Source organism: Buteo buteo, chromosome Z (assembly GCF_964188355.1).
Source record: "Buteo buteo chromosome Z, bButBut1.hap1.1, whole genome shotgun sequence".
Taxonomy (NCBI): domain Eukaryota; kingdom Metazoa; phylum Chordata; class Aves; order Accipitriformes; family Accipitridae; genus Buteo; species Buteo buteo.
The window spans coordinates 15271069-15292792 of NC_134204.1; the positions used below are offsets into that span (position 1 = coordinate 15271069).

The 21724-nt window shown below is 40.4% G+C and overlaps 1 protein-coding gene across 4 annotated transcripts in view; it reads right to left on the minus strand.

Annotated features, from left to right (window-relative positions):
- The window catches only part of FYB1 (FYN binding protein 1), a 69702-nt gene that overhangs the window by 41386 nt on the left and 6592 nt on the right, over positions 1 to 21724 (minus strand). For 3 of the 4 annotated variants that reach the window (XM_075020197.1, XM_075020199.1, XM_075020196.1), the window contains exon 2: positions 2003 to 3152. In XM_075020197.1, the coding sequence (XP_074876298.1) occupies positions 2003 to 3152 (1150 nt within the window). Of the gene's footprint in view, positions 1 to 2002; positions 3153 to 8870; positions 9001 to 21724 lie in introns of those variants that run through there. The other variant, XM_075020198.1, reaches the window with a different exon arrangement.

Here is a 21724-nt window from a genome sequence, read left to right on the forward strand (position 1 = left end):
TTTAGTGTGGCTTTTTGTCTTTAGAGAAAGTCAGCTCTGAGCTTTTTCATCCAGTGTAACCCTCTGAATGTCTTCTGTTTCAGGAACACCAGTCTTATGTGCATTCAAAACTGCTGAAGCACAAGCTATACTGTATCCTAAATATGGAAGGCACAAGAACAAATTTTGTATCAATTAAATTGCATGAATGTACCTGATGTACTGCACATGCACAGTGTGGAGTTATTCAGAGCATCTATTGTCAGCTACATTAAACATCTAACTTTAGCGCTTTGTATCACACCATTGGGCATCTCCTTTTCCACTAACTACACTAAAAATTTAAAAGTCTAAGTTTGATTTGTTTAATTAAATCTAAGACAGACAGTTAAGGCAGACTAATGTAGGTGAAATGCTCCTCATTATCAGAAATTACTTAGCTGTGTGTATCACCTGACACAATTAGTTGCAGGACATAACTGTTTAAAATTATTTGAGCTAAAATAATGTGTGTGAGGATTAAATATATTCTTTGCTTCCTGAGCTCAATGCAGACAGCAGTACGTTAAGAAAGAAAAAAAAAAAAAGAAAGAAAAAAAAAGAAAAAAACAGCATAGAAATCCAGCACAATAATAAATTTTTATTTCTGTCCTTGTTTCTCTCATGCACCAAGATCAAGACCAGCTTTCCTCTGGACCCATACAACTTAAAACTTTGATTTTAAAATGTGATCAGAATTTCTCATGCAAACACAGTTTCTAGCACCTGGTGCTGTAAGATAAAAGAGAAAGCCTCCTTCGGTTACTATAAAACTTTTAATAGAAATGTGTCAGTTGGCAACACCGATTCCAACTGAAGTGGCTGATTTGAACTTTTTAGAATTCTCAAAGAGTGCCTAAAAGCTTTGGAGGAAAAACTGAATGCAAAAGTTTGAAATACAGATGAGTTAAGGGAGAATTAAAGACATGCAGAACCTCTGCAAAACTGATCTCTCTTTCAAGGAGATGACAGTGGATATGTGGGTCTAACTTTAGGAAACTACACTTTTGCATGAGATTTTCAAGGGCATATTTTGGGTGCCTCAGAAACTGCTTATATCATTGTTGCAACATGTCTTATGCGGTGAACAGAAGCTGTTGAAGCAGAACTCTTTGCTGTAGAGTCACAGCAATTTCTTTTTTTTCCACAGGGATTTTTGTCCTCCCAGATATTTCAAATGTATTTACAGAAGCTCTCATCACACACAAAACCATCTCAAATCTTACAAAAACCTAGTCACAAGCCTTGATATACATGCCTGGATTATGACCATCAGAAAGCTTGGAGGCTTGGTTCTTCAGCAAAATAGTGAGGCAGAGCCTCAGGTGTTTCTAACTGCCACACTACTGAAGTCACGTAAACCTAACAGAAAACACTAAGTCTAGGAGACACTTTTGGAATCTGGATTCAGATTTGGGTATAAAACTGATGCAGTTCCCTGTGGGAGCATTTGATTCTGTAATTTTGCATAGTGTTCAACTTTCTAAACAAACTTTAAAATACAGCAACTTATGGGGTCATGCTGTGATTAGTCATTGTGAAAAGCAAAAAAAAAAAAAAAGAAAAAAGTGTGGTTACTAGAGGTTGTAGTATATCATTTTGGTGGCCCTCAAGCTGTGCTCAAGAAGTTACTGTAGAGAACAGGACACACAACATCAAGATCTCATTTATAGGAAGTCAGGACTTCAGTATCTGTTGAGAAAAATACTTAAACTCCCTGACACAAGTTATAGCTACACCTAAGTAGTTTTGAAAAACAAATAAAACCAGTAGAGAAAGCATTCATCCTACACTTTATTGCTCAGGGATGGATAATATAATTTATGTTTCTGCCCTGTATGGAAGCATAGGTTAAAGCTTTAAGGGGCTGTCTGATGCACAAGTCTCATTTTGGAACAGATAAGGGGATTCCACCTGAAATGAATTGCTTACTAAATGCACTAAAAAGCCAATACCCAGGAAAGCAAGAACAGAGAGGACTCACTGTCTTTTGGGCTGCTCTTCCGGAACCTTTCCAGGTCCACGCTGGGGGGTCTGCTGGGCTTCTGCGGGGGCTGGCCTAGTTTGAACAGCGGCGGCAAGGCTTTTCGCTTGGGGGTTCCTGACCTCCTGTCCCCATCCTCTTTCTCTTGTGGTCCACCTGATGGCCTTCCTGCAGCAAGCGCTGTGTTCATCTTATGGAACTTAGGAGAAGAAGAACCTGATTCTTCCTGGATGATTTTATTGAGGAAGATGTTCTTGGCAGCACTAATCCCCTTTTCTTCATTCTTTTCCTCCATGTTTTTGGGGTTGCCTTGAGAAGAGCTGGGCCAGTGGCCCGCAGGCTTCAGAGCTACGTTAGAAAAATGACTGCCTGCAGCTTCTGCAGCACAGTTACTATTTTCATCCATTTCCTTTGTTGCTTTAAATGAGTGTATATTTGGTCTAGGGCCCGACGGTCCTTTTTGCAGAAAAACATTTTTATTAGAAGTGTCTTCATTGTGGGAGATGTCATGGTTTAGAGAAGGTTTCTGTGCCAGAGGTGGTTTAGAGAAAGGAGGCTTGGGCTCATTTTCTTGTGTTGCAGACATGAACTTTTCCTTAACTCCAATTACTTTTGAAAATGCTGGTTTTGCCTCACTCTCCTGTGGTGCAAAATTTGAATTTGGTTTTGTTCCCAGAGGATTTTTTTCTTTCTCATGAGGAGCAGAGTTAAGGAACTTGTTCCCTGCAGGTTTTGGGTACAGAGGCTTTGGCTCTTCTTTTGCCAAGTCACTGGTTTTTGTAAGGGGTTTAGTGCATCCAGCTTTTCCATCATTTTCTCTGTTAGTTGCCTGAAGCTGAACCCCAAACTTTTGTGCCACTGGTTTCAAATATGGGGGCTTTGGATCCTTCTCTGTTTTATCATCAGGTGAAGGCTTGACACCCAGAGGAGGCTTAGGATGAACAGGTTTGTGAAAGGTACTGGGTCCTGAAGGAGAAGATGTATTCCCTTGACTTGCAAATTTCTCAAGTGCTGCTTTCCTTGTCTGTAATCCCGTACCAATAGGTTGTCCTGGGACTTTGAAGGGTCGACTGTTACCAGAAACATCCTCTGTGGGGCTGTTACCTGTGTTAAATTTCGCCATGAGTGCCTTCACATCTGCCTTGACATCCTATAAGCATAAAGAAGAGAAAAAGAAAGAGCAGCAATGAGAAAGTCCCTGTTGCAATGTTCACACATACTGTACTTTAAAGAGTTTCCTGGTCTGAGGCTTGTAGTACTGCTGATTGGCTGTGGAGATATTGTAGCACATCTTCCTGTAGGGTTAAACAAGCTGAGCATATTGTTATATCCTTGCTGTGGTTATACAATCTTTTACATTTTTCAGTGCAGGTAGTGGTTATGCAGGTCCTTTTGGGCATGCTATAATTTCTGTTTGTTTCTGTGACTGGGATCAGAACACCTCATAAATATAAGAAAATACATACTACTTTAAAATTAATGTAATATAACCCTAAACCCACAAGTATCTTGCAGTGAGAAGCATAGACTGTACTAGAACCTGGATTATGTACTAGACTAGCTTTATTCCTGCCAACTCTTTGGACAAATGCAAGTTCCTTTGTGAAAACAGAAATTCTTCTGGTTTGGGGTGTGTGTGTCAGTTTTTCTTTCCCTTCTCAGCAGTTTTCTTCCCTGCTGCTCCCCCTGCCCTTGCTTTGTCCTTGTTTATCTTCTCCATTTTGTATCTGAACAAAACTGTGCGTGTGTGGATGGAAAATGAAAATATGTGGAGCAAAATAGGAAGAAATTACAATCAATACACCCAGATACTGTCAAAGATACTTAACTTCTTTGGGGAAAAAAAAAAAAAAAAAAAAGAACAATTCCAAGTGGATAGTGGATAAAACCCAACTTCATTCAAAATTGTGTTAATTGGTGAGACCTATTCAATACCTTTCAGGACCCATCTTTAATATGAATTGAGCGCAAAAGCTCAATACATTTGAATTCAGTACAATTAAAACACAGTGCAGTGAAGGATGGGGGCAATGCGAGCTGGTCCCACTGCACTACTCTGGGGCCACTTTTGGATTCCAGGAGCCCTCTGCCACAGGGAACCCTTTCCCAGACAACAGTGGCAGCAGGGGTGCAGCTAGGGCAGATACGCTGGTGTATCTGATTCACAACTTGTTTAAGCAGGATCTGTTTTGTGTGTGGAAGTTAAAATGTAAGACTAATGGTATAAAGCAGGGATGTTATAACTAGGAAGGGCTCTGAATCATTTGGAAGTAAAAGAATATCACTATAAAGCAAATAAATAGAGGTCTGAAAAAAATTTTAGAAAGAGGTTGAAGAATGAACTGTCTTTACTCAGTACAGTTCAGTGGGTGTTCAGTAATTTTTTCTGCTTCATTAACAAGAGCTTCTAAATAGGGGTTTGCTCCTTTTGCCTTCTGTTTGATTTTATCAGATTACATGAATTGCCTGTTATGTTGGAATAGTTTTACCTGTGACTTCTGCAACTTCAAGTAACTTTCCCAGTCTTTCAGTATCACCAAGAAGTTCAGTCTTCCCAAACTGTTTGTATTATACTACAAAGTTACTTACAATAAATGCAGCTAAAACAAGATAGATGTATATGAAACTTATCCCCAGAGCACCATATTGTTATCTTTTTTGCACATATAAGGAAGGGAGGAAGTACACATTTACTATGGAGATTATCAGGTTTAAGTCATCTACTGCAGGTTGACGCATATGCCCTCACACACATACAAAATTACGCTGCGGAGATACGTATATAAATCACTAATCATTCAAGATTTCTCCCACAATGCCTCACAAGGCACTGATTTTACCCACTTAAACAGAAAGTTAAGCTAATCACGATGCCAGAGAGTATAACAAAGCCTCTTGTCTCTGATCTGTTTTGACTTTGTACTAACGTGTACTTTTTTTTAAACTTCTGTAACAAAATCTAAACCATCAGAGGTACTGTAACTTTAAGTCAGTGTCTGAAGTCTTCAGAACTTTTAAATTACAATCTAATCAGCTGCTTGGCCATCTCAGCTATTCATTTCTTTTGAAAGTTATAGCAATAAATTGATTCTTCTGCTACCTCTTCCATTTGAAATTTAAGAAAAAGTACTGTGTCAAACTACAGTAATGTGAACGTTCTGGACAAGAGACATTCAGCATGTAGACCTTTTGGAAGCTGGAAATGTGTCTTTGAAGAAACTTTTCTTGTTATGATATATGGTTTCTGAGAAGTTTTCTACATCTTTGCAATAGCAAGATCAATTACATTTATACATTCTTTCAAAAGCACTGAACCATTCACTACTGCCATGTTAGGACTGTCAGTGGATTTCTTTTCATAGATTTCTTCCCAGTACCGTGAACAAACTTTGCCAGTCATGCAGATTTACAAGCTCTTCAACAGTAAAAAGCTCCTGGGCATGTGGAAGGGTTTGCAATCAGCAGTGTAGCCTCTCTCATTTAGTTACAGTGAGTAGTAAGTTGTAAAGGTAATGCTAAGAATCAGAAGAGAGTAAGAAACTCTGTGAAGTTTTTCTGCTTCTCTTTAATCTACGTCACCAGTTCCTGCTTTCATAAGCTACGTTATACTAGAAGCCATATTGTGGATTCTATTGCACAACCTGACTGGCCAGGTAGACAGATGGGGAACTGGGAAAAAGACAGAATCTTTTATTTGTGGCTCTGCTTATAGAGTAATTCCTGCAGTTTCTGTTTCCCTTCCCAGAAACGACAGCAATTACCTATTCCATTAGTACATACAATAGGTTGTAAATCATGAAATGGGAACTTGAAAAGATTCTGAAGTGAGATTAAGTTCACCCTAACCTTCCCCTCTCAAGTGCAAAGTGCATGTGGGACAGAAGAGTCTCATGCAAGAAGTACTTTGGTTATTTTCTGAACTTTCTCTTTGCACTCTGTTGGGAAGCTCAATGCAAAATATTTTGGCTTTTCAGCTTCTGATCTGAACTGGAAGCAACACATAATGTGCACTGTGACATTTGCTTTGATATGAGTTGGTTGCATTATTCAAATGTGTTTGCTCAAATCTAGAACAATACCCAGGTTTTAGTTCCCATACCATGGATTCATCAAGATTTGTATGTGCAGTGCTTTCCCACCCTCCCACTGCCTTCAGCAGACTCATACAGATACCAACATACACCAGTAAAGAATTCTTCCACAACTAGATCTTAATTACACCTCAGTGTAAACAAGTGCAATTCTTCGTTGCTTACAATATAACTGCACATTTCTGTATAGAAGTACAGTGTAATGAGAACACAAGAAATACAAAGGTTCCAACTGTATTCTTCCTGAATTTACTCAACTAGCAGCCTGATCAAAACCCATTTGTTTTGCTTTGGCATAAATATGCTCTCATTATTTACTTTCCAGTCTTGGTGAAGCCAAAAGATCATTTCACTTCAACTTCCCTTTGTGGTTGCTCTTTCTTCAAACAGCAACACCAGATCAATGAAAGGAATAGGAGATGTGCATGCATATGATCCTTAATTAAACAAATGAAATATATGTAACTGTTGATTGCACAAGGAATTATGCAATTCTTCAAAATACATGCAGATCTGATTTATAAATGGAAACCCCCCATATTTTCACTTCTTACCTATAACTTTTTCCTTTCTGTTCCAAAGTGATGGGATCTAACCAGGCCTTTAAAAACCTCATAATCTTTTAACAGAATCAGATCTTGATGAGTTTGCTAGAAAGTAATGAAATAAAGATTATAAAGCTATTCCTTTAAGAAGAAAAGTGTGTATACTCATGAATTCTGTGACAGTGAAATAACCAGAGAAGCTGATAACTACTAAGGGAATTGAGCTCTAACCCATGGACAGGATATAAAGAAAAAGGAACTGGACAGGAAAGGCAAGGAAAATGACATATGAAAGTTATAGAGAAATGCAGATCTGAAAATTATTTGGCAACTTTGTAAAGGCCTGATTTAACTTCTACTGAAGTTAATGGATTTAAGGGAGTTTAGCTGCTTGCACAAGATGCTAGTGCCATTCTGAATTTGTGATAAATTATTGCATGACTATTTCCTTTTCCAGACAGAGAGACTTCAGAATTATCATTATGCAACTTTGTTGTTTCCAGAAGAGATAAATCATTTTCAAGTTGGTTTTCTTCCCCCCTGAGTCTAGTTATAATTACTAGTTAAAGAAAACTCCCTCTAATAGTGAGTGCAGTATTTGGAAATTGGGGTTAAGAAATTGCAATACTATGAATGTAGGTAGCAGAAATATGAAAAGAAGGCAGAAGGACAGCATCTGCCCAAACAAATAGATTTGCTAATACAATGATTGGTATACAAGAGAAATGAGCCGTTATCAGATACTAAATAACGAAGAGGCAGGCTATTCTGCTGTCTGGGATTTTTTTGAAAGGCAGACCTCTAGGATGGAGAGGATAAACAGAAATATAAGGGATTCCCCAGTAAGGGGCTGACAGCCTTTATGTTAGCCTGAGAGCATCGTTTCAAACATCCCTCTAAGACCAGCAAGACAAAACCAGCACATTCATGAGGACATGAGGCTGTGAAAATTAAACAAGACAGTGTCCCAGCCTGATCATGCTGTATTCTGTATCTTTTCCATCGTGCATTCTCTTGTCACTTTTTCTCATCTTTTACCTAGTCGTAAGACCAACTATATCATACTGCAGGAACATGACAGGACAATATAGTTCATCCACTTCGGGTCAGTGTGAGACCAGGACTAGTGAAGGCATAGGGCTTGACCAGAACAGCCAGATGATATCCCAGCTGAGTCCCAGACTATTGCTGTCACAGCCTATGCATGAGGCTAAAGCATCTATCCATGCATGGTCATCTCTTCATCCTATGTCCTGATAAGTTCAACACAAAGATTCATGTTTATTTTCTTGCTTCTTTTTTGTACCTGTCTATGTCAAAATCAGAAAAACTATCAACCATTGGCAATTCAGTCTTCAACAACAGAAGCCTGGCAGCTTCAATTTTCCACCAAGAACTTCTATCCTTCCTGAAAAAGGATTATGATTTTTTTAAACATGGCTTTATATAAGCACAGAGTTTCATGACTCTTCATAATTAATTTGGGGGTTTGAAACTATTTGTCTCATATACTAATCAACAGCTTTCAGAATAATGTAACTTTTCTAGTAAGTCTGCCCAGAAATGAAGCAGACAGATCCCTCTTCCCTCAGAAACCTATTTATATACAGTGTATACAGTGACTGCCATATGGATGTCTTTGATTTGACTCTGATTATTCCACTAAAGCTAATGTAATGTCTCCAAGTCTCAAGGAAGAAAAACTTGAGTTCCTGCCACTGAAAAGTTCCTACCATTATTTCCAGAATTACAAGATTTAAAGGAAATTTTGTGCAGTTTTAAGACATTGACTACCATTCTGACTCACCACTGGAAAGAAAAATATTTTCCATGACCTACTACAGACAAAATACATATACTGATATCTCAATCCAGAGTATGGTATATTAAAAAATATCCCACCCATAAACCAACCAGCCACAAATAATGCAAAAGGAATTACTAGAAAATAATTGCCTTTAAGTGATACCATTTCTGTTATTATTCAAAATTCAAAAATCACTTAAATTAGGACTGCTCTTAGTTAAAATTCAGGGAACTAAACACAAAACTTTGAGAGAGAAAAGTCCTTTTCATCAGCTTGGCATCTTTTCAGCTCCACAACTGATAGTAAGTAAAATCTACAATTAAAGTTTCCGGTTATATGAGGTTATATGTAATACCTTGTACTGATCGTATTTCTCCTGGAACTTTGCAGGTTTATTTCTAAGACAAACATGTACAACAATTTACCTGGATTCCCAAAGCTCTCCAATATTTTGATACAGGCAGAAAAACTGGCCTCCTCAATGAGACAATCGACGGGTCTATCACCTTAACAGCCTGTTCTGTTTGCTGAGTTCTGCTTCTCAGAGAGGGTTTGCATAAGAATGCTGCTTGTGGGTTTCAGTATCATGATCAGTAGAGAAAACTGCTCTCCTCAGGATATTAGGCAAGAAATGGTGGGGGGAAAGGGAACTAAAATGTGTTCAGACTGACTGCTGCCATCAGCAGTATTCACCATGTGATACCTAAAAGTATTGCATTTACCCCATATTTCAGAGTCCTGTGAAGCTGTATTTGTGCATACAAGCTGGAGTTGCTACAGAATAATGGCTAATGAAATATGTGTGGTAATGACAAGCACAAAGACAAGAGTGGTCCAACCTCTTGAGCCATCAAGTCTAGTCCCCTGCTACCATTGAGAACCACTGTATACATTCCCACTCATCAGGTATCAGTTAACGTGTTTTCTTGCTCCCACCTTTGCCAGTAGGATCTCAAGAGATTCTGCTGGCCACTTTTTTAAAGCTTTTGCTGTATGGAGGTATTTTTTTAAAAAACTATGATCATACATTTCGTCTGCCCTTCTGCCTATGAATTCATTATTGATAGGAAAAATGATATTGAGAAGTAAGCTTCACATGAAATACTAAACTTATGTTTGTGCTGAAGGTAAACCCAAACCACGAAGGTGGAACCCTCTACTAAATAGAGCTCAGGGAAGTTGCTGCAGCTCTGCACAAGGATGAGATTGCAGGAGAAAAATTGTCTTTGAGCTTCAAATAAGGTTGTTTGACTCTTCCTCATTGTCTATCACTTCTCCTCCACACAACTTTCTTAGTATTTTTCAAAATATTTTTGGCTGTCAAAATAAAGCACTGGAAGTGCTTGATATTTCCAGCTTAATTTTACAAGAATTCCTATCTCACCTAGTTCAGAAGCTTATTAGAATGCTGGATGGAGCTTATTTGAGTTAAAAACACTGCCACATGCTTTTTTTTTTGCCACTTGACAGTGATAACTCTTTTTTGTTACATAACACAATGTCATTTTTTCTTAGTGGGAGAAATGCATTTCTTTATTCTATTAATTCTCATAAACACTGTATTTTATTTTAAGAATCACATTTATTTGTGAAAATAAACAATCATCACAGATAATGAAGCATTTATTATTAAGATTAAGGCAGATTAGACTTTGTGACTGTTTCTTTCTAGCTGGCAGTCTTCATGACTGTTTTAAGGTGCTAACTGTAGCAATATAGTCATTTTGCATGGGTAAACACCCCTGCAAGGGTTTGCACATAGTATCAGTGCTAGACAAATCATGCAATGATCAAAGAGCGAGCTCATCTTTGCAACTCTGAATATTAGGCAGTTCCTGTCATCTTCTCTTTCATCCAATACACAGAAATAAATACAACCCTAACTGATAGAATGCTGCTGAGAATATAGATTGCAACAAACACAATGAAAATAACCATTTATGGAGTGAAACTGCTCTGAAAGTTGCCCATCTGCAATGTCTACCATATGCTTCATTTTACACTTGCAGGTGCAACACCTTCCTGGACCTTCTCTGTTTTTTCCCACTTATTTCTGTGATTTGGGGGAATTAGCTATTATTAGGTGAATAAAGAATCTGAAGGAATTAATATTTTAAGGAACAGGACCCGCAAGCCTAAAAGCAGCATATAGATATTTTGCCTTTTTTATTTTTCATAAAAACAACAGCAGCAGCAACAAAATCACAAGATTATATTCAAGCAATACAAGAATATCAATAATGATAATGTCTTCTCCTGTATAAGCATGCCATTCTAGACTCTGTGTAGACCAAAACAAGCATCTAAATCCTAGCATAGCAATGATGTGTTACTGTTCCCGTGTGCAACTTTTATGGCTGCAGCCTTAAGTATTTTTTTTTATCAGAGCATTTATTCAAATTTCTGTTTCCATGCAACTCCAGGAAAAGTAGCTGCTTGAGAATTAAAATTGTCAGAAGTAGAAAAAAGAAAAAAAGGGAGAAAAAGAGCCTCAGTGAGTTTCTCTGCCATCTTTTTAAGGTATGTTTCATCTACTGATGTTGTCCTGTGCTCTGAAATGGTTTGAAAGTTTGGGCACTCCCATCTGAACACCTCTGGCTTCCCAATTCAATGCTCACAAAGTATATCATAGTTGGGATCTTGTTACCCCTGCAGCTGTGTCAGTAGCATTTTTGGAGGTGGTGTAAACTGAAGTGGCATGAAACAAAATAAAAATATCTTTTTTTCTTTCCATGGTGTTTTTAACCTGCTTCATTTCACTGATCTTAGTCTATTAAATGATCCCAAACAGGGGAGACAGCATAACAGAATTAGTGGTGAGTGAGGGTGGGAGAAGAAAAAGACAGAAATGATTGGCTGGGGCAGCTAACCCTTAAACCATGTATGTATAGGGAAAAAAAGGTACATGGGAGACCTTTGGACAGGTGCATTAATATCACTAAAGCAAGTTTGACAATCTCTTTTCTAAGTCAGAATAGTGTTGCTCTGTATATCTGTAGTGTATGACACATGCAAATAAGCAGAGTGCTCAGCTAGAGAAAGTCAATGTTAGCCCAGTTTTTCACTGAAACCTCTTTTCTTGCCTCCTCTTCACTCTCATGGGGCTTTTGCCTCCTAGTGGCAGACTAGGAGCAGCAGCAGAAATGACGTGTTTCTCCATTGATAATCTCTTGTACATAGTTGTACTGAGAGAGTTACAGTCTATGTGGTTTCATGCTGCTCCTGGGGGATAACATTTCAAGTATGTGAGCTTAGTCTGAGGGCAAGGCAAAGAGTTAGCAGTCCTGCTTGGCAATGCTGTGCCACTCCCCAGAGTCAGGAGGTCTGGGGAAAAGTGCCACCCTGCTGCAGTGGCAATCCTGTTACAGGATTACTTTGGAAAGTACCTGATTTTCAGTAAAAACTTGATATTCCTGAACACCGGCAGGACCTTCTGCCTGCTACAGCACACTATGGGAACAAACGTTTCTTGTAGTGTCAGTGTATGTTATCTTTGTGTCTGCAGATGGGGTGAGACTTCCTGAAAAATGTGCTGTTGCATTTCCATTGGGTTGCCATTTGAAGGTGGTTTTAGTATTTCTGACAGAAGTTTGATGTTCTCATGAGCAAATTAGCAGCATTCTCTGGTGTCCACATGCACTGTCATGCATATAGGAACAACTGGGCTTTCCAGATACTATTTGTGGACAGCTGACACACAGGATTCCCTGAAAGCTCCTCAAGTCAGTGCTGTGGCTCTTTTAAATTGTCATAATTCAATCCCTATAATCTTACAACCATTGGCTAGTGTTACTATATTTGTATTTACTTGAACAAGGAGTGCAGAAATCTGTTTCCACTATTTATATTTTTCTATACTAGAGAAAGGCAGAATTGGCAAATTCAAGAAAGAAGTCAAATGATGCTGACAGTCTCCTTACCCCGACTATGCTTTGCCAAGGATGTATTTCTGTTATGAAGGAAAGCCCAGTGTGCTCCAGTGCACCACAGTCAGGTGCATGTTAAGCTGCTGGTTTTCTGCTTGGGTGTAGGCCCTGGGATAATAAATCAGTCCTTCCAGAGCACAGTCCTTCCTGTGGACATCTAAAGCCGATGCAAAGCACCTGCTGTAAAAAAATCTCACACGCAAAAAGCCAGAAGTCTTTCTTTTTTCGTGATTTGACCTTAGAACCACTCTGTTGGCTCAGATTTTAAGCAATTCTTCTTTGAATACAAAGCTTGTGTTCAGGTATTAGCTGTCATGTTCCACCAAATTGCTCATCTTCACTGCCCTGCACTCACTCCCCACTCTGTGCTCTGCCCCTGGGCTCTCCCTCAGTGCCCCCTGCCATGTCACAGGCTCTTCCCTGCCACTTTTTCTGCAAAGCTCACTCATGCAGGAGACTCAGATTAAGCAGCTTTTGAATTAGGCTTTTTTTTTGCCCTGCAAGCTGTGTGGTTCTTGCCAATGTTGGTGCTCCTGTGTTCTGTCTGCCTGGGTTCAGCAGGAGGAGTTCAGGGGGAATTGAAAGCAGTGTGACAGCAAAAAACACAGGCTATACAGTAACACCAGGCCTTCACTAAACCCTCTGCAGGCACCAGAAAACCCTCTTGAAAATGCAGAGTTCACCATGGTGGTCAAGAGCCCACATGCATACAAACGTAGACCCATGAAGCATCAGCTGGAAGGACTCGCAGAGCTTGCCACAGCACCATCACCCCTCACATCCCACAGCGTAGCCCTCAATGAGGGCCAAAGGTGATTACTAGTGGTAGCTTGATGAAGTGATTTAATGAGCTAAGTTGCAGGTGATGTGTGCATAGCTATAATGGCTGATTTTGTAGACACCAACTCCTGGCCTGAGGTAAGGGGGACGTGGAGGGGATGTGGTGGCCATCTTGGTAAGGTGGGCAGGCAGGCAGGCAGGCAAGCAAGCAAGCAAGGAAGGAAGCAAGCAAGCAGGCTGCCTGGGAAGTTGCTAGAAGCTGCGTATGAGGGGAAATCAGTAGAGATTGGGGTGAGAGAGAAGACGGAGGAGGACAGCAGGGCTAATGGGAGCTGGGCATAAGCAGTTTGTGTGGGGAAAGGAGCGCTGGCAGCTGTAGAGGGTGGGCAGCCTTTTGCCTGCCCTCATAATGCTGTGCTTCCTCGGGCCCCCTCCCTCTTGCCCCTCAGTATTGGCCGTGCCTGTGCCGTGCCTTCCCCCGCCATGACTAGCTCTGTGCCTCCCTGCTGGGGCTCAGCCTGAGAGCCTGGGGGCGGCCATCTTGGCAGCTGCTGTCAGCAGCGTTGTGGCACCCAGGGGGAGGGAGAAGAGAGAGACCCTGCATTGGGGGAAGGGGAGATTGTGTGGGAAGAGAGGGAGGAAACAACCTTCTCAAGGAAGAAGTCACTTCAGTTTCCTCCCTGTATACCCTCGTGTAAACGGTTGGGCAGGGGATTATCCACTGGCCTAGCTTCCCCCTCAGCATGCCCCCCAGCTGCTGATACCAGGAAGAAGAGGAAGTGGAAAAGCAAGAGGAACAGACAGCTTCAGCAAAACACCCCTGACTTCCCTTTCTCCTCAACATGTCCTTCCCTGCCACTGCCTGGGAGGCAAACAAATGTGCAATAATGTGCAAATACTTCGCCAGGAGTTGTGCAAACCCTGTGGGAGGGAGAGAGGGAACTCTGGACACTCCATGATTTCGCACTCAAACTTAACAACTTCATCTCCTGGCCCCTCGTGTGTTAAAAACCCATCAGCTCTTCAAGTCTCATCTACTTTTAGTGCAGAGAAGCAAGACAGAAACCCATGTTTCCTAAAAAGAATCCCAGCTCCAGGCAAGGCCATGCTCTCACTGTTTGCCCTTCTGCACTAGCTTATGGGGGCACAGAGGTCTCACAGCTGATGTCTGAGCCTTTTCAGCTCTCACCTAGCTCAGTTATCATGAGCTTTCTCTGGGAAGTGGGGAGCAAAGGGACTTTACCCTTCAAAATCTCCTCCTTAAACCTCTGAAGAAAAGGTTTCAATGAGAGCAATTTAGGCTCTGTTAATTTCATGTGATTTCTAACCAACAGCTCCTCAGTGTTTTCCTTTTAAAAAGTGGAAGATCAGACCTATGTTTGGCAGCTATTGCTCAAATCATACCAGAGGTTGTCAGGCTGCTTTTGCTTTAAATAGATGTTTGCTTAAAAAAAAAAGAAAAAAAATTTCAAAAATGGATTCTCATGGTCAATTTTGGTAAGTCAAGAAATCCCTGATAATGTTAAGACAAAAAAAGAGCTTTAATGACATGCAGTTGACATCTTTCTGTACTTTATGTACTCTCAAGAAAGTATCTGTCACAAGTAGGGCCAAATTTGAAAACATCTGAAACAGAGAAAATGAAGGCTCAAGTTAAATTCTCAGTTGCCATGAATCTTTCACCATTTGGCCTCTACACCCTTTCACAGTTCTTCTGGGATGATTAGTATTATTTAGTATAACTGCAGCTAATAATTCTAGAGTCTCTTCTTGTGGTCCCAAATTTTAACTTTTTAGTTACCATATATGCTGTATTACAAGTATTTCTATATTCTAAAACATGAAAGGGGAAAGGCCAAGTTAAAAAAAAATAAAAAATTAGTGCTTTACAGTTTAGCCTTATTTATGTAGTAGAAATTTTATTTATGTTGCAACAAAACCTTCTTGGCTTATTTTGTCAAATCAGTTTTCTCAGACAGTTACACAGCTAAAGAGTGTATATTTTTGTCTGTGTATCATCAACAGGTTTCAGCAAATAGATGATTACTTTCTCATGCAAGTCCTGTTGACTCACAGAAGAGCTGGATAAGGAAGGAAAACTCTTCTTTCCAGGCTCGAGCTCCTCTTCTTCTGCTTTTGTGCCAGGAATAACACAAGAAGTGTCCAACAAGGTACTACACTGTAGAGCTCACAAACACTATGTTCACCTCAGTAAGACACAATGTAACACTGATCTCTGATATCATTCTGTAATGTCTTTTTGTTGTTGTTGTTTTTTGTAACTAATGTAGTACTTGGCACCTGGGAATATTTACAAAAAATGTCTATTACATCCTGAATCTTTTAACGGCAAACTTCAACAGATGAGAAATGCACACAACAGGAACTAATTTTAGCAAGGCTTCACAATTTCAATTACAGTTAATCCAGCATCAGATATTTTTGTCTATCTCTTGGCCTTTGCATTGGGAAATTTCTTGAAAAATACTGCTGACTCTGGTAGATCCAGCTGATTTGCAAAGGCCGGAAAAGTAAAGGTGCTAAGCACTTTCATGGATTTTGTCCTTTAGTAGCATTTAATGACCTCTCTATAGATTCTCTATTCATAGAATCATAGAATCGTTTAGGTTGGGAAAGACCTTTAAGATCATCTTGTCCAAACATCAACCATGCCCGCTAAACCATGCCCTGAAATGCCTTGTCTACGCGCTTTTTGAATACCTCCACGGACTGTGATTCCACCACTTCCCTGGGCAGCCTGGTCCAATGCCTGACAACCCTTTCAGTAAAGAAATTTTTTCTGATATCCAACCTAAATCTCCACTGGCATAACTTGAGGCCATTTCCTCTCAGCCTATTACTAGTTACTTCATAGAAGAGACCAGTACCCATCTCGCTACAACCCCCCTTCAGGCAGTTGTAGAGAGCGATAAGGTCTCCCCTCAGCCTCCTTTTCTCCAGACTAAACAGCCTCAGTTCCCTCAGCTGCTCCTCATAAGTCTTGTTCTCTAGACCCTTCATCAGCTTCATTGCCCTTCTCTGGACACGCTCCAGCACCTCCATGTCTTTCCTGCAGTGAGGGGCCCAAAACTGAACACAGGACTCGAGGTGCAGCCTCGCCAGTGCCGAGTACAGGGGAACAATCACCTCCCTGCTCCTGCTGGCCACACCATTTCTGATACAGGCCAGGATGCCGTTGGCCTTCTTGGCCACCTGGGCACAAACTGCTGGCTCCTATTCAGCTGGCTGTCAACCAGCACCCCCAGGTCTTTTTCTGCCAGGCAGCTTCTCAGGGTTTATAAGCAGTGCAAACCCATACAGAGCAGTTGATGGAAAGTGACATGTACTATTAGCAGTTTGTAAACTACTTCAAAATGAGATCATAGAATAATAGAATGGTTTGGGTTGGAAGGGACCTTAAAGATCATCTAGTTCCAACCCTCCTGCCATGGGCAGGGACACCTTGCAGGTTGCTCAGTGTTGCTCAAAGATGTTAGATGTAGCACTAAGAGTTGGACCAGATGATCTTTCAAGGCTCCTTCCAACCTGGACTGTTCTGTGATTCTGTGATAGCAGTGACTCTCAGCTTTGCTTGCAGTTTGGTTTTGTTGAAACACTACCTCCTCCCTACCTGAACTGCAGGATAAAGTGTCTACATGCAAGCAAATATTGTTCTTAGCACATGGCTGAAAAGAGCCTTCACACAGGCAGTTACTACCCATCAGCCGATCAGCTATAGCTTGCTGGACTCTGCAGCTGGACTACCAGCTCCCTGTTCCACAGTCTGTTCCATGAGTTCAGTCACTGCAGACTCTGAGCAGTGGCCAAAGCAGAGTGAAACAGGTCTCTGTGACAGGATGCAGTTAGGGTTCTTTTTTGTAGACCTAAAGCTGTGTTGTAAGGAGGTAGGGAACAGACTGGGATCCCAGTTAGTGTGTAGTATCAGGTAGGAGGATAAGGATGTAGAATAATGGTCTGGGTTGTGGAAGGGAAGATATATGACAGAAGTGTGGGAAAAGGAAGACAAGAACGCATTTTGTGTCCAGCTACTGCCACTGTGCAAACAGACTTTAGGAATCCCCTGTGTAGGCCTGGCATGCATTCTTTCTTGCTGCAGACTCATTCTACTTATTTACAAATCATCGTTCATCCGTTTGCCACACATCCTATGAACCGTTTCTGCAACTCCTCCTGTAAGTCAACAGTTTAACCACATCAGTGGAAAATTCACAACAAAAAGAATAAGCCTATGCTGTCATGGTGTTCAGCCACCATACTGTTCAGATGTACCTTCTGAGGAAGTACTACATTCTCAGTGTTGATGTGGGGCATGGGATACTTAACAATTGCACTTTTAAACTCTTTCCCCAGAAGGCTAGAAGCCTGCATAATGACCTCTACTGTTTTTCACTGTGGTTTGTAAAGGTGCCTCACCCACGTCCCCTCAGGTTTGCCGCTATGGAAGTTGAAGACTGTTCTGTGTCACATGTCACTGAAAAAAATACAGATTAAAAATATTCAAGGAAAGGAAAGAAAATGAGAGAAAAGGAAAGGGACTGGGGCATGGGTGGAGAGGTGCTTTTCAATCCAGATCATTTCACTGGCTGAGGTTACAGGACACAGAATTCATATCAGCAATACAAAGAAACACAGGATTAGAGTAACTGCTTGGGTGAGAAGTCCCTAAACTACTGTTGTAGTGGAGTAAAAGGAAGGTAGGAACACATCCTTCGAGTGTAGCTTCAGGACAGCTTGGTTGGTTAGACAGGAACAAGCAAAATAATACAAACATAGTGAAGTTTGTATGCTACACGTAAGCAGAATCCTTATTGTTCCCATCTCCCACCCAGTGCAGTACTGCTAGGTGTCCCATATAAACCTTCTGTTATTTTGTATACTTTTCTTCCTGGACTATCTGGCCAGTCACAGAACTGCTCAAAACTCATAATTGCTCTCATGTAAGCAATCTCACATTCTCTAGTGTGAATTTCCTCGTGTCAGCAGCACATTTTCAAGGATTGTCAGACATGAAATCAGACATCTGGGAAAATGTTCAATCCAGAATATTAATGTTTAATTAAAAATAAATGCAGCCCTTTATATTGATTTCTTAATTTAGTACAATTGCTGACATCAGTATCAAAGACAATGATGTGGCCTAAATAACAACAAAGAGCATGCTCCCACAGCATAAAGCTTTCAAAACACAAAATAACTTCAGAAATGTTCCCATGGGAGTTTTAATGGAAGTCGATAAAGTTTAAAAATGAAAACACCGTTTAATCGAAACATCTTTAAAAAGAATTTTTCAATGAAAGTTTTCCTAAGCACTTCTGCCTAGGATTTGCATAATGCCTGACATCCTTTCCATAGTCTGATCCTTTAGACTTTTAAAAAAGTTTATTTTGACTATCAGAGAATTCTGATCCCTGATCCTTAGCAGGTGATAGCAGGTTGGTCACTAAACCTGCTGGCTTTAAATTGACTGGTTAACCTGTGATATAAACCCATAAACAAAACAAAGTGAAAGTTATGTAAAATAAGAATGCATTCATCTGTGCCTCTGACAATGACAGCAGAAAACCAGGATCAGTTTTCCATCTGCTGAGAGTCCTTCTGGTAAAGTCAGCTTATGCAGAGAGTGTACACAAACCCCATATTCTGAAGTCTTGTTGGTACACTCAGAGTTTCTTCTTTCAAAAAGAATACTTCCTCCGTCCTGCCCTACTCGCCTGTCTTTTTCCAAGATGCCCCTCTCTTCTGCTAACCTCACTTTTCCCCTTTTTTATCCCATACTTGGAATGTGCTACTTGGGAAACGAGAGATGAATGGGCCATGTGTCCCCTCTTCCATCATACACCGTCCCGGCAGCCAGATGGATCTCACCTTGCAGCTATTGAGCAGAAGGGAACCCTAATTCATGCAGCACATTCCCTGTAAAATTACTGTGTTCATATTTTTCCTGTGGTGTCGTTCCCGGGTGCTTGCACAACAGTGACCTCTAATGGAGGAGCCACTCCCGTCACAAATCATAGCCTCACATCATTAATTTAGGTAGGGAGGAGGGAGCTCTGGAAGTCATGTGGTCCAACTGTTTGCTCAGAGCAGGGACAAAGTCCTCAGATTGATCAGAGCATTCTTCAGTTGGGTTTTGGCTAAATGCAAGGATGAAGAATCTGCAGCCCCTCTAGTCCCAGCATATGGTTTTCCTCACTTAAATGAAAAAGGAAAAAAAAAGGAGGTGGGGGAAGAAATTAATTGGCATTTTCCTTTTTTGCATCTTGCTTCCAAATGCTTCTTGTTTCCATTGCCTCTCATTCTATCCTTGTGCATCTCTGAGATGAGTCTGACACCCTCCCATTAGATATATGAAAACAGCAAAAGTTTCTGCTTTGTATTCTTATCTCCAGGCTGAAGAGACCCAGTTCTCTCAGCTTCTTGTCTATCATGTGTCCTAGTTCCCTGATTACCTACTGTGAGCACAATGAATTGGGTTGTTGCTGTTATGTCTGCTCAGTGCCTGCCTGCTGCCTTAGAAGCGCAGTTGTTATGGCTGCTTTCTTAACTTTAGTCAGGCAAATTTGGTTGCTTATCAGGTCTGTTATTTGCAGACACTTGAATCTGCTGTCTACAGAGTATGTGGGAATGAAAGGGGGAAATTCATCTGGGTCTCTTTCAGTTTTCCTGTCTCCTCACAGAGGCTACAGGCCATAAAGATAAGGAGGCAGCATGTACCAGCCTTTCTGCTCCAAGGGCTAAAGTGTACAGGGAAAATAAAATTTTCCATTTTGTTGTTGTGCAGGTCTACACTGCAAAATTTGTTGCTGAGCACTGGCTAGATTGAAAGGTAAGGCCAGTCTGCTAGGCATCCATTAGAGGATGGGCCATTGGGTAGATCATCAGTTGCACAGGATACTTTTATTGTGGAGGATAGGACAGCTACAGACTATGGTGGGGATGAGAGCAGCAGGAAGCAGAAAGGCACCAGTGGTTGGCTAAAGGAGGTCCATATATTGACTGTTCATTCTTGTGGGCTACTGCATAAATCTGAGCCCTAACAGCTGCTCTTGGAGGCTGAGGAAAAGAGATTTGGTGGAAAACTCATGTCATGTAAGGAAAACATTCAGATCAATGGAAACCTAGTTGTGGAATAATGAATGAATTAGAGTCTGAGGTCCAAAAAAGGATAACGTGGGACCAGTCATAGGGACTGGACCATTTCAGGATAAACTGCAGGGGCTGTAAACACTTTAAGGGATAAAAAAGATTATCAAAAGGATTTGGAAAATAGTTTTAAAAATTACTAAGAGATGGAGCAGATCAATGGTTGTGGCTAAACTGTTGTTTTGAGAGGCTTTGTACAAAAGAAATGAGTGTGAGCCTGGGGACATGATTTCCAAACATTTTTCCTTCTCTAAGGAGAATAAGAAAACCAATCTCCCTGTGACTTATCTTCAGGATCAAAATGCAGATGCCCTCAGAGGTTTAGAGAAGGGTCATGGTATTGTAGAGGTTGTGACACTTCTCCAAAACTTTGTTACACAAGTGACTAAGGGGAAGACAAGCTGTTAGAGATGTGTCAGCAGAAGTGAAAGGAACACCCAGCCATGGCTGTAAATCCAAGTTGCACAAGATCCTCTAATCCCCATTTCATTCTGTGAAAATGTAAGCCCCCCAAAATGGTTAAAAAAATTTTTGGCCAATATTTATGGATTGGATTTGGCAAATTCCTTACGTGCCCCAAATTCAAACGTGTAATAAATTGTTCTCATGAATTTTCCACACCTTTCAGTGATGACATTACAACTTAGGGGCCATTCTTCACAACTTCAGTGCAAGAACATGGGTGAAGCTTTCTTTTTGTACATTTCTGTGCATTTTTTCTATTCTTAATTTTCTATATACTCCAACTTGTGCTTTGAGGGATGCTACTGAAGGCAGCTGCTGTTTCTGTTCATTTCAGATTTTTCATGTTAAGAGTCCTGAAGTCTGATGGGCAATTACTTTTTTTTTTTTTTAGTTTGTTTGATTCTCTTAATGAGAATACAAAACAGTATGAATGTTGTCTTTGTAAGAAAAAATAGCTAAAAAATATGACTTTTTATTGAAATGATCACACAAATCCCATCAGGTTCTTAATCCCAGACTGTTGATTCAAGCATGGATGACTCACTGATAAATATTAAAACTTTGCACTTACAACTTACCAAAAAAAAAAAAAAAAAAAAGTGCACCTGTAGATATCCTTGTGTTATCTGTCTTAAGCTATCAGGAGACATTCACAATACACTTACGTGAGACAGGTCTGGAATAAATGACTACAAAAAGGTGTCATATCAATATAAATATTCAAATGAGAGTCTCTTATCAGAAGAAAAAGTATATTAGAGCAAATGTTGCTAATTCCTTCCTTAGAGTGTGACTGTAGAGAGCAGCAGTAGCTTTAACAGATGGTGACGAAACAGAGTTTCAAGGAAAGGAACCAAGGTGTGGAAGCTTTTTCTTGAAAGCAAAGTGTTTTGGGATTTTTTTTTTCCCCCCAATTACTTCAAACACCTTTGGTGCTTTTAAAA